The 12,924-nt window shown below is 39.1% G+C and overlaps 1 protein-coding gene across 4 annotated transcripts in view; it reads left to right on the plus strand.

The window, feature by feature from the left end:
- BIRC6 (baculoviral IAP repeat containing 6) overlaps positions 1-12,924 on the plus strand; it is a 158,438-nt gene that overhangs the window by 72,147 nt on the left and 73,367 nt on the right. For all 4 annotated transcript variants that reach the window (XM_064158738.1, XM_064158740.1, XM_064158741.1 and 1 more), the window contains 6 exons: positions 442-568; positions 1,527-1,637; positions 3,974-4,107; positions 5,092-5,219; positions 8,042-8,604; positions 12,268-12,443. In XM_064158738.1, coding sequence (XP_064014808.1) covers positions 442-568; positions 1,527-1,637; positions 3,974-4,107; positions 5,092-5,219; positions 8,042-8,604; positions 12,268-12,443 — 1,239 coding nt within the window. The remainder of the gene's footprint in view (positions 1-441; positions 569-1,526; positions 1,638-3,973; positions 4,108-5,091; positions 5,220-8,041; positions 8,605-12,267; positions 12,444-12,924) is intronic.

Below are 12,924 nucleotides of genomic sequence, written 5' to 3' on the forward strand. Positions count from 1 at the left end.
TGCCTCACTAATAGTAAAGGAGATTTCCCAGTAACTAAACTGGCCTTTTGAAAAATTTTGATTGACTGGTAAACATCACTTGGCTGTTGAGATGGTTCAAATGCTTGTATGTAAACCAGGTGTAAGGTTATGGTATAGAAGTTTCTGAGTAGTGTGTAAAACTGCTTTTTTGAACATAAGCTTGAAGAAACTTCTTAAGAGAAATTTGTACTGTATTTAGAATAATTACAAAAGCATAAAAGCATTTGCTAATTATGCTGAATTTGCCTTGAACATTACTGTGTTTGAAGATTCTGATAAAGAGAATGAGCATGTATGTTATTAGTGAAACAGCAGCACCTGACAATGTGGATGAGACTTGTGAAAACAAAACATAACTTCTTGTTCTGGAAAAACACTTCACTTTGGTCTGATAATGGTTTCATTCCTTTTTTTTCCCAGCTTGAATCTCTTCTGCAGTTATGGCTCACATTAAGCCTGAATTCTAACTCCTCTGGAAGTAAAGATAGTGGTGCTGATGTTTTCCTTTATAATGCTAACCGAATACCTGTCATTTCCTTGAACCAAGGTAAATACATTAAGTGCAGGAAATGAATTTCAAAACATCTAAGAGAAGATATTTTAATTACTCATTTTTTACTAATAAGCAGAAAGTATTGCAATAAGTACACTTGATAAACATCAGTGTTGGGATAATTTCTGTGTTCTTACTACAGAGCTCTTGGGCTCATTATGTCCTTAACATGAAAAATGTGTAGCTTATTATGTTCTTAACAAAAAAGATGTGTAGGTTTTTATGTTATTAACATGAAAAATGTGTAGCTTATTATGTTCTTAACATGAAAAATGTGTAGGTTTTTATGTTCTTAACATGAAAAATGTGTGGCTTATTATGTTCTTAACATGAAAAATGTGTAGCTAGTATGTGACTAGCATGAAAAGTGATTCCATGAATTTACTATCTTCTCAGAAATTAAGTTGTAAAATTTGTTGTTCTTGGCTCATTCTCTTGGCAAGAGGAGTTTTTAAAATGTATTTCTCAATCTAAGGTGAACTGTGTACCTGAGTGCCCTTCTCTGACAAATTTCTTCTCTTGCACACCCTCTTATGATCTCTTTACTATCCTAGTAGTCAGTGGTGAGGGTTCTCTGTTGCTTTTTGGCATCAGGCTACTACTTAGTACAAAGAGTTATCAAATTATTTTTTTTCTGTAATACCTTATACTGTATACCTCAGTTTAGAAAATGTCTGTTATAATGAACCTGTTAAACTGACTACTATGAGAGTATTTTGAAACCACTTTCTTTACATTGTTTTCTGGGATGTCAGTGTCTGAGCCCTTCAGGAAGTTCTGTGGGCCAGTTCCTGTGAAGAGTTGGCTTCTTTCCTTATTTCATATTAACTATAATTGTTTAAGTAACTACACCAAATAACATTTATTATAAATATAGCATCTTATGGTGAAAAAGGCATTTGTAATAGTGCTCTGAAGATTAAAGATTGGAAAACCATGTTTTACTTCACAGCTTCAGTAACTAGTTTCCTGTCAGTTCTGGCGTGGTATCCTAATACACTACTTCGGACGTGGTGCCTTGTGCTTCATAGCCTAACTCTCATGACAAATATGCAGCTTAATGGTAAGTTTTGAGGTGTTTGGGGTTTTATATTTCCCATTTTACTGACTTACAAATGAGTAGTGATTCCTTTCTGAAAGCCACAACTTTTCCTTCTGTTATATAACTACTTGGTTGGTTCTCCATAGCTTCAGGCTTTTCAAGAGTGAGACTCTGACTCACCTGTCCCATGGTAAACTGAAATGCTAGTGATAGAAGAAAATAACTAGGTTGGCAATGTCTTCTAAAAATGAGTTTGTAGTAGTAGCTAGTGATCCTTAGGAATTACCTTTGTGTTGTGACAAGAAGTAGCAGGAAGGAAGGATTAAGGTGCTGTGAGAGAGATAATGGTTTCTGCTGCAGTAGGAATATTTTCATACAGAAGCAGGCAAGAGTCATTGCTTATGTTATTTGAAAATAAGCTCCTGCAAGCTGAATCTGTGAAAAAGGAAATCCATCTCTCTCATTTCATTTTCCTGTGCACACCACATTCTCTCACATTCTGTGTATTCCTCTGTAACACATTACAAACAACCTCACTCTGTGAATGCAATTTTACCACATGACTGGTAGATGTTAAAGGATGTAATTGTCTTAATTAAGAAATTAAGATTCTAGTTCATAAGACAGTTGTAAGGAATGCTTTCATGATATGTTCAAGGCTAAAGAAAATATCACTAATAAGAGCTTGGAGACTGGAATCTTTGACAAGCTACATCATAGACCAATTCAGAACTCATCTAAATTCTGGTTTTACTCCAAATGCATAAAGACAGTAATTACAGAAGAAAGAAACCCAGAGTGACTTAAAGATTACACTTCTATGAACTGGTTTGCAATCTTGTAACACAGTCCATGATTTTCTTCCAAGAGGCTGATGAATCTTTGTTTCATGTATACTATTTCAAATAACTGCCTTTGGGTGCACTTTTTCCATCAGGTTGTTAGTTTCTCTCCATTTTATGTGGTGTTATTTAGAGGTCCTTCTCCTAAACGTCAGCTGAAATTTTTGCTATTAGGTGAGGCAGTGGGGCTTTGACTAAACCAAGGGAAGTGACTTGGTGAATACTTACAAACTGAGACATCCATCTTACTCTTGGTGTTTTGAGAGCAGAACGTGGCCTGATAAGCGTCTGCTGTTAACACCTATGTGTATTTTCAGCGAACACTGCAAAACCAAGTTCCTCCTGAGACTGCTGAAATGTGACATGTCAGCCTTCTTTCAAGTCAAGTTTCTTTTGTAGCCTCTTAATTATGGTTTAAGCTCCAAAGTTCAAATTGTTCATGTGTCTTCAGTGTATTGACAGATCGTTTAGAGGTTGTGGGGTTTTAAACTGCTACTATGTTAACTGCAGTTCATTGGGAATGATTTCAGTTAGTCTTTCTAGATGTATGTTTCTAAAATGAGGCACTTTCCCCTTTTAATACCTAAAATACAAGGCCCCATTTGCAGAATATCTTTGCTAATGAAAAAACTGACCCAGCCAGAAATGCTATGTTCAGGTGACTTCAGGTACAATAAACCTTTTCAGATGTAGTAAGCCTTTTAAATAAGCAGGAAGACACAGCTTCTTGATGTAATCCTCCTTAGATAATCATTTGCTCTTCAGAAACTAAAAAACTTGCCTAACTGGGATGTGAAGGGATGCCAGCTAAGATGCTGTATCAGAGCATAACATCCTCTTGGTTTAATCTTTTGTATATGACGATGTAGTCTGAAAGAAATCTCATTTTCAGCATGTAATAACCTGTCATTTCATTGTGATAGATGTAACATTATAAGCACATATATTTTTATTTCACAGATCTCATGTTTTTTTTCAAGCTGTGTTTGGATTCAGTGTGTCACTGCTGAATGGATAAGACTTCACATTTAATGAGCTCATTTGTTTGATCATTAAATTTTAGTTCCATTTTCATTCTAATTCCAATCCTCAGATTTCTTATCTGTTCAGCTCCTTATAATTTTAGTTAATGATGAGCAGTCTCAAAATGTGCCAGAAACAAAAATATCTTAATTGGTTACAAGATAATAAAACACTTAGTCTCTCTCTGACAGCAGAGAGTAGCAAAGAGAAAGAAATCAAAATGTGTCTATATATTTCTTCTATAAAATGAAGCTCTTCTTTCAGGGTTACTTCCTTATCAAGCTTGGAACACTAGTGGAATAGTTTCAGGGTTATATCTGTGCTTAATGGAAAACTTACAATTGTAGTCCTGAAAAAGCAGCTCTTAGTAGATGATTTTGCTGAGAACATTTACACATTGGGAAATAAGCATAAGGGATATGCAGTATAAGTCTTTCATTTATACTTAGTGCTTATGATTACAGATTTGATTTTTATGTCTTTATTTTTAAGCTGGTCTAAGTGGTGCCATTGGAGCTCAGGAAAGTACTGCCCAGTTGTTGGTGTCAGATCCAAACCTCATTCATGTGTTAGTGAAATTTCTTTCTGGCACTAATCCTCATGGAACAAATCAACACAGTCCACAGGTACTTAATGATTAATATAAAAGAAGAGCTCTTTGTAATAGGATTTCAGCTGATAAACTTTGCATGTTGTTCATAATGTACAATGTCCTTAGCTTGTTTCTTTGTTGTTTTGGTTAGTCACTTGGTACTGATAGCAAACAGGGAAATTCATGTTGGTGATCACAGGATGTTAGGGGTTGAAAGGGACCCAGAGAGAATGAGTCCAATCTCCCTGCCAGAGCAGGACCATACAATCTGTCTCAGGTCACAGAGAACGCATCCAGATAGGCCTTGAACATCTCCAGAGGAGGAGACTCCACAGCCTTCCTAAGGAGCCTGTTCAGTGCTCTGTGACCCTTACAGTAAAGAAGTTCCTCTTGTGTTGAGTTGGAACCTCCTGTGCTGCAGCTTACATTCATTGCTCCTTGTCCTATCACAGCAAGCAAGTAAGAGCCTGACCCCCAGCTCCTAACACCCAGCTCTCAGATATTTATAAACATTTATTAGGTCCCCACTCAGCTGTCTGCTCTCCAGACTAAAAAGCCCCAGGTCCCTCAGCCTCTCCTCATAAGGCATGTGTTCCAGTCCCCTGATCTTAAGAGTAATGACTGTATTTTTCTTCCATAAAATTTTCAAGAAAGTACACATTTTTTCCCAGAATTTAAGCAGTATTATTAATTTGAAACACTTAAATAAGAAGTTTGTGGAAAAAACATTCAGATGAGCAGAGAAGTGTATTGTATGTGAAGTTTGCATTGCCAAAAGTTTAAGTCTCAAGTTGAAAGATGGCACTTAGACAACTGAATCACTTGGTTTTTTTTACTGATGGTTAGTATACATAATATGACTGGATATGGAGTAGTTCTCCTGTGAAAACCCTGTACATTTTTTTGTATGGCAAGCTACATGAATTTTTTTGGTCTTAGAAAATGTTTTTGTTAAATATTACTCAGTGTTCTTCAAGACATTTCATTTTCTATGATACTAAACCACTTTTCCCTTTAGGTTGGGCCAACAGCGACACAAGCTATGCAAGAATTTCTTACTCGATTACAAGTGCACCTTTCTTCAACTTGTCCTCAGATGTTCAGTGAATTTTTATTGAAACTAATACATATACTTTCAACAGAAAGGTAAATGTTAACTTTTGGGTTTGATTATTCTTTCCTGCCCTCTTTGTCTTTAAAAATCTGTGTGAGTGGAAATCACAACTAAAATATGTATGTCTCGTCTTATAACGCTGTCAGCTTATATGTGGATGAGGATCTTAGGGTTGCTTTAGCACAAATCACAACTAAAATATGTATGTCTCATCTTATAACACTATCAACTTCTATGTGGATGAGGATCTTAGGGTTGCTTTAGCACTACCAGCAGGATACAGACTGCTTCTGGCATGTGGAAGAGCACAACTCAAATTTGCACACAGCCATCACCATGTGAGGGACAGTGCGGAAGGGCATGGGAAAGCAAGGAGACAGCTCAATATGAGCTATGCTATCCAAGCAATGCACACTTTATTGAGAGCATCAGGCTTCAAGTTACAAAGCACATGCTTTTCAGTTAGGGTGAGAAAAGTGAGCACACACAGCATGCAATGTGGTACTGTTCACAGGCATTTGGTGCATCTAAATATTTGAATAGGCATGATCTTCCCTACTTGCATTTACTGCAAGAGCATTTAGTGCACCTAGATATTAGAATTTGCATATTCCTCCTATTTCCCTCCTACTCTGCACACTGTCTCACAGAAGCTGTTTATCAGAAGGCTCAAGGACAAATTCCTCTGAGCTTCCTCACACACACAGTGCTGTGGTTTACTGCAGTTCCAATGCTCAGACCTCACATCCAAGGCTTGGTTGTACAAGCTTCTAGGGGCTCATGCCCCCTCTTTTTCAGCCAGTTCCCAACAGGACAGTGAGCGGAAACTCTAAAGAGTGACTTGGATTAATTTGTCTAGAGTACTTTTTAAAGGAGCCTAAAATAAGGGTGCTGTTGATGAGCATACTGTTAAAAAGATTAAAAAGTACTCCTAGGCTTCAATTGAGAACAGGCTCTAGAAATAATTCATAGATTGTGAAAATAGTATAGATGGGTTTTATATTATGGCAGGATGAAATATGAGAGTCCATGGTCCTATTTATGCAATATGTACATTTATTGCTTTGCCTTTTATTTCATCTTCTCACTCCCACCACCCCCCTCCCCCACCTCTGCCCCACTGTCCTTCTGGGGTCTATTGATGCCTCCCAACTAGTGTAGAGGAGAAGTGGCTGTTGGCAGGGTAAGAGATAAGAGCTTATGGCTTGTCTTTTACAGATCTTCAGAGCTAGATCAATGGGTACAAGACTATTGTGTATCCAGCAGTACACTGTAGATGCAATAATTGTGCACTAGGAATTATCATTTATGTCTAGGAATGATGTTCTGCTAATCCCCAGACAGAGGCTTCATGTAATTATGGATAAGCTTCCTCAGGTTCTGGTTTCCCAGTAGGTGGCACTTTGGTGTTATCTGTTCTTTAATCATACAGGAAACAGTTTCAGCCTTCTCTAAGAGCTGTTTGCATGTAAATTTGGCAGGTGGTGTTTACCAGGTTACATTGATGATCAGTCACTTATACAAGAAATATAATAAATGAATTCACAGTGGATTTTGTAGTGTATGTCTGCATGCTACAATTTATTTGAAATAAGCTCATGCCACCACTGAAAGGACAAGTTTTTGAAATGTGTTGGATTTTTTGAGGCAAACCAAAGGTGGGACTGAAATGTCATTAAGTGGAAGCAAAACTCCAGAAAAGAGTTTAGATGGCTGTTCCTAAAACCTAATTATTGAAGTATACTATATCTGCTCAAAGCATAAAGCTGATTGTGAGATGTTGCAGAGGGAATTCATTAATGGGAGATGATATTTTTCCATAATTAATACTCTTTATTAATTTTGATACTCAGAACTCTCACCACCCCCGACCACTGATTTTAATAATGGTTTGGTTCTTACACGGTCATGGAAACATTCTGTGGGTAATATCCAGGGTAGGTCTAGGCTGGATATTAGGAAGAAGTTCTTCACAGAGAGAGTGATTTGCCATTGGAATGGGCTGCCCAGGGAGGTGGTGGAGGCACCGTCCCTGGGGGTCTTCAAGCAAAGACTGGATGAGGCACTTAGTGCCATGGTCTAGTTGATTGGTTAGGGCTGGGTGATAGGTTGGACTGGCTGATCTTGGAGGTCTCTTCCAACCTGGTTGATTCTATGATTCTATGATCTAGATCTAGTAATAACCAGCAAAATATTTAAGCATCAATGGAACTGGAAGAGAAGATTATCAATATGCTGCTTGCCCAGTAGCTCTTTCTGCTTTATGGCAGAAGGCAATGGAGAATTAGAAAGAGGCATTTAAGCATTTACTCACCAATTATTATTGTTATTGCCCTTGCCAGGGCTAGCCACAGTCCAGGCAACGCCCAAACGCTTGCAGGGAACTCTTGTCTTGTTGGACGTTGAGACTTGAATCTTCCCGGGCTGTGAACACAAACCCTATGAGGAGAGGCTGAGGGAGCTGGGCTTGTTTAGCCTGGAGAAGAGGAGGCTTAGGGGGGACCTCATTGCTGTCTACAACTACCTGAAGGGACATTGTAGCCAGGTGGGCAGTGGCCTCTTCTCCCAGGACACCAGCAATAGAACAAGGGGACACAGTCTCAAGTTGTGCTGGGGGAAGTACCGGCTGGGTGTTAGGAGGAAGTTGTTGGCAGAGAGAGTGATTGGCATTGGAATGGGCTGCCCAGGGAGGTGGTGGAGTCACCGTGCCTGGAGGTGTTCAAGAACAGACTGGATGAGGCACTTAGTGCCATGGTCTGGTTGAGTGGCTAGGGCTGGGTGCTAGGTTGGACTGGCTGATCTTGGAGGTCTCTTCCAACCTGGTTGATTCTATGATTCTATTTTCTTCTTGCAGGGGTTCTTTCCAGACGGGCCAGGGACCCTTGGATGCCCAAGTGAAACTCCTGGAGTTTACCCTGGAACAGAATTTTGAAGTTGTGTCAGTTAGCACTATTTCTGCAGTAATTGAGTCCATAACCTTCCTCGTGCATCACTACATTACCTGTTCAGACAAAGTCATGTCTCGCAGCGGCTCAGACAGCTCCGTGGGTGCTCGAGCATGTTTTGGAGGGCTTTTTGCCAACATTATCCGTCCAGGTGATGCCAAAGCAGTTTGTGGAGAAATGACAAGGGATCAGCTTATGTTTGATTTGTTAAAGCTGGTCAACATTTTAGTTCAGCTGCCTCTATCTAGTAACCGAGAGTATAGTGCCCGCGTTCCAGTAGCAAGCAGTACCACAGATAGCGTATCCGATGAAGAGAAAGTGTCAGGAGGAAAAGACGGCAATGGAAGCAACCCTAATACTCAAGGATCCACTGCTTATGTGGCAGACTTGGTGTTAGCCAACCAACAAATTATGAGCCAGATTTTGTCTGCGCTTGGCCAGTGTAACAGCAGTGCTATGGCAATGATTATTGGTAAGTATTTTGTAAATGAAATGAAAGATTGTTTGGGGTGATCTCATGCTTTACAAATTGCCTGTGGTTCCAGTTCATAACTATTTGAATTTCTACAGTACAGCAGTTATCAAAAACCTGGCCTTTGCCCCATGGTTAATAGCTAAGTTGGTACATATTTCTGTTGCCAGTAGATATTAGTGTATCTGTGATGCTGTGATGGTTTGGGAGTTACCCCCTCCCCCCACTTTCTGAAATCACTCAGACTAGACTCAGAGTGCTGGAAGTGAAGGAATGAAGCTTTATATTCACAGCTTAGCACAATACACAAGCAGATATTTACAGCTACATATAGAAATATACAAGTTAAAAGTAATACAGAACACAACACCCCTCCCTGAAATGCATCCCCAGGAGGGGGTCCCAGCCACCCTTCCATCCCTCAACCTTATCCCAGAGTTTGCCTTATGTGTAAGGTGAGTTTGGAGGATCAGCAAGGGAGGTAAGAAGCAGAAAGATTAGCTATACATGAAATGAGGGGCAGTAATTAAAGCAAACAGGCATTATTTTTTTGGCATTTGAATTTGCTGCATCTCAGAATGGTCAGTGTTGAAAGGGGCCTCTAGAGAACACTTAGCTCAAACCCTGTGTCAAAGAGCAGGTTGTTCAGTACCTTATCAATTTGTGGGTTTAATTCACCTCTGTGACAATCTTCAATCATTCTTGAACTGGAAAAGCTTCCTTATATTTAAATGGTATTTCTTGTGCTTCATTCTTTACCTATTGCATGGATTCATTAGCATTACTCTTTAGTTTGTACTGTAGACACACTGCCTCAATTCTTTTTTTATGCATTGCATTATTTTCCTTTTTTTTAATAGTTTCTGAGAAGGACAAATTACAGCTATGGCCTTTGCACAGAATACATCAACTTTTCTATTCCAGTCTTTTACCAGGAATCTCATTAACATCATGTTATGGGAGTTCCACTTATGGGTGGAATCTTCCTGCTGTGAGCAAATGAGGCTAAAAATACTTTGAATGGCAAAGTTGGTCTTTGTCAGACATGTACTTCAGGTGCATTTTTCCCAGGAATTTGAATGTAATGTGCTTGTGAGCTGTGAGGGTAGCATGGAGTTAGTGTAAATTAGATGCTGGCTGAAGTACCATGAATGCTTCTATGTGCACAGAGCTGGAAAAGTGCTTTGCAGGAGGATATGCAGAGAACTTGCACTCCATTTCAGGCACAATAGTGGTCTATAGCCTTGCTGCACTACTTTGTTTTTTTAAGAGAATGGGAAGCTATTAACCAGTGTTATTACCAGAAAAGGGTGTACTCTTTGAGAGCACATGAATGTTAGACCATTGATTAATTTTGCCATAAAAACAATTGAGAAAAAAGTATACTAATGCACAGTAGTCAAATCAAACAGCAGGTAAGATTTGCCTAGTCTGAATTGTGGTGTTGGAACCTTCCTGAAATTAATTCCAGGATGTCTCCTCCTTTGCTCTCGTTAATCATTGTCAGATGCACTGTGAACACTGAAAGTAGTTTGTTCTGGAAGTGATGGTTTGTTCTGAGTACATGTTTCTTTGGAGTGAAATTTCAAAGATCCTTCTTCTCAACCTGGATGTCTTTCTAAACCATGAATGTCTGTTAAGCACTTGTTCTGAGGGCAAAGAAGTGTTTTGGGGATTTTGGTGTCTGTTAGGGTTTTTTGTTTGTTTTGTTTGTGGGTGTTTTTTTTAAAGGCAATTTGGAATGGTAGTGTTGTTTCAAACTGGTTTTTGTTGAATTCAGGTTACTGAGACAGCAGATCTCTGCAGTGGTTTGTTCCTTCCAAGGACATTTAGTATAGGTTATTGGAACTAATTTGTATGTGTACTTTGGGAAGATGTAACACAGCTATTTGTGGGCTTAGTTCCTTCATGAAAAACTGTAGTAAAGATCTCTTCACAAACACTCTATGAACAAAATAAAAAAGACATTTATCCAAGACTGCATGATCCAAAAATCCATTGTCAGCACATAATAGTAAACATGTAATAGCTACTGCAACAAGCTAGCTACCCAAGAAACACAAACACTGATAAGCAGTGGCTCTGGTGACAGAATTTATGCTAATAACATTAATTTACTGCACCTGGCAAGCCAGCTGGTCAGGAACTAGGATGGCCTTGAGTAATTCACTTGTCACATGAAGTTAAAACATTTTTGCTGAGTCTTTTAGTTTTGTAACCATTTTGTCCATTTCATTAGGATTTTATGCTTTGTCCTTGACAGACCAAATTGTACAGTAACAGTGTTCCACTCCTATCGTGCCTTCACTCTTCATTCCATTTAACTTTTTTTTAACATAACATTTAACTTTTTTTTAACATAACATTTAACTTTTCAGAGACTGTTTTAAGACTTTATGTTCACTGTCTCCATGCATCCAGTGCTTATCAGTATTTTCTTTCTTGATAGCTTGAAGTATTACAGTTGTCAGTTCTCTTGCCAAAGTTTCTCTAATGCATGTGCCAAAGATCACTTGAACACATGAATTTTTAGTAATATTTGTTAGTATAGCTGCAGAATCTCTAAATAAAATGGAATTATTCCATCAATTGCCCCCACAAATCGAAAACCTCACTTCTAAAAGCTCATATGCTATCCTGTTCTTTGTAAGACAGTTGTATTTAGAGGTAGTCTCTTCCCTGGGAAGGATGTTCTCCTGCTTTTCTATCCTCACTGGCAGCAATGTGTAATCAATCTTGATATTCACTAAATCCTCAGGAATAAATCCTGAGCTGTAACACTGAGGAGGGGAGTTCTAACACTGAGAGGGGTATTCTGGAAGAGGTATTTCAGATACAAATTTATATGGTTCAATATATGGGGCTTTTTGGCTGCAGAATTCCTCTTCCCAGTTCAGGAAGGACAGGGATTTACTTGAAAAAGTCCAGTGGAGGTCTGTGAAGATGATCAAGGAGTTGGAACACATGCCCTCTGAGGGGTGGCTGAGGCACCCAGGACTTTTTGGTCTGTTGAGGAGAAGACTTAGAGGGGATCTTGTCAGTGTTTATGAGGACTGAGTGTCAAGAAGAAAGAGACAGCCCCTTCTCACTTGTCCCCTGTGATAGGATAAGGAGCAATGGATGTAAACTGCAACACAGGAAGTTCCACCTCAACAGGACAAAGAACTTTACTGTAAGGGTCACAGAGCTCTGAGACAGGTTCCCCAGAGAGGTTGTGGAGTCTCTTCCTCTAGAGACTTTCAAGATCTGTTTGGATGTGTTCCTGTGTGACCTGAGCTAGATTCTATGGTCCTGCTTTGGTGAGGGAGTTTGGACTTGATGGTCTCTGGAGGCCTATTCCAACCCCTGACATCCCGTGATTCCAGTCCTTGTACCTCTTACTCTGTTTCCTTCGTTGATAGGACTCATTTTTATTATCTTAACAAAAATAGAATTTAAATTGCTTGACTTCCAAGGTCAGGTCTTCCTATTTATACTGTCAATAAGATAGTGCATATTTGGGATCACTAACTGTAATTTATATGCTCCTGAAAACTGACCCATTGATAGTTTGTAAAATCCATGTGAGCACTTAAAAAAGCTCAAAAGCTATTTCTGTTAAGTGCTGTCATGATTTGTTTGATGTCTCTTTCTGACCTTTGAACTGTTTGTGTTCTCACTAAGGTGCAAGTGGCTTACACCTCACTAAACATGAAAATTTTCATGGTGGCTTAGATGCAATATCAGTTGGAGATGGTTTGTTCACTATCCTTACAACGCTTAGTAAAAAAGCAACAACAGTGCAAGTGATGCTTCAGCCAATTCTTACATACATGGCCTGTGGGTACATGGGAAGACAGGTAAGTTCCCTTAGGTCTGCTGTGCATCAAGGGAGTTGTAGGCTAATTGTGTAACCCATAATAAGCTCAGAAAACTGAGCTAGTGCCATATGAAAGCAAGGTTAGCAGTTATCCACCCTCAGTGCTGAAGTTAGGAGGCCTCCTTCTGTTCATGGAGTGGAGAGGAGAGAGTTTCAGTAAGGACATTTTGGTGCTCCCTTAAATGTGCCCAGCTAAAGGCTTAAAGATGGGTGGAATGTTATGCACAGATGGGAAACACATTTGTTGTGTTCATATTAATGGGCATATTAAATGCTTAAGATAATTTCCCTTCAGCTGCTTAGCTGAGCAATTAGATCTTTTGCTCATCAGAAAGACTTCCTTTGTGTAAGAACTGGGCCATGTGAAAGAGAATGGTACTAATCTGTATCAAGGAAGTCATCGATGGGGATGTTTCCTCTCTCTGATTTTTGCTTATTAAGAAGGGAGGGTAAAATTGGTG

This window comes from Pogoniulus pusillus, chromosome 18, assembly GCF_015220805.1.
Source record: "Pogoniulus pusillus isolate bPogPus1 chromosome 18, bPogPus1.pri, whole genome shotgun sequence".
Lineage (NCBI taxonomy): Eukaryota > Metazoa > Chordata > Aves > Piciformes > Lybiidae > Pogoniulus > Pogoniulus pusillus.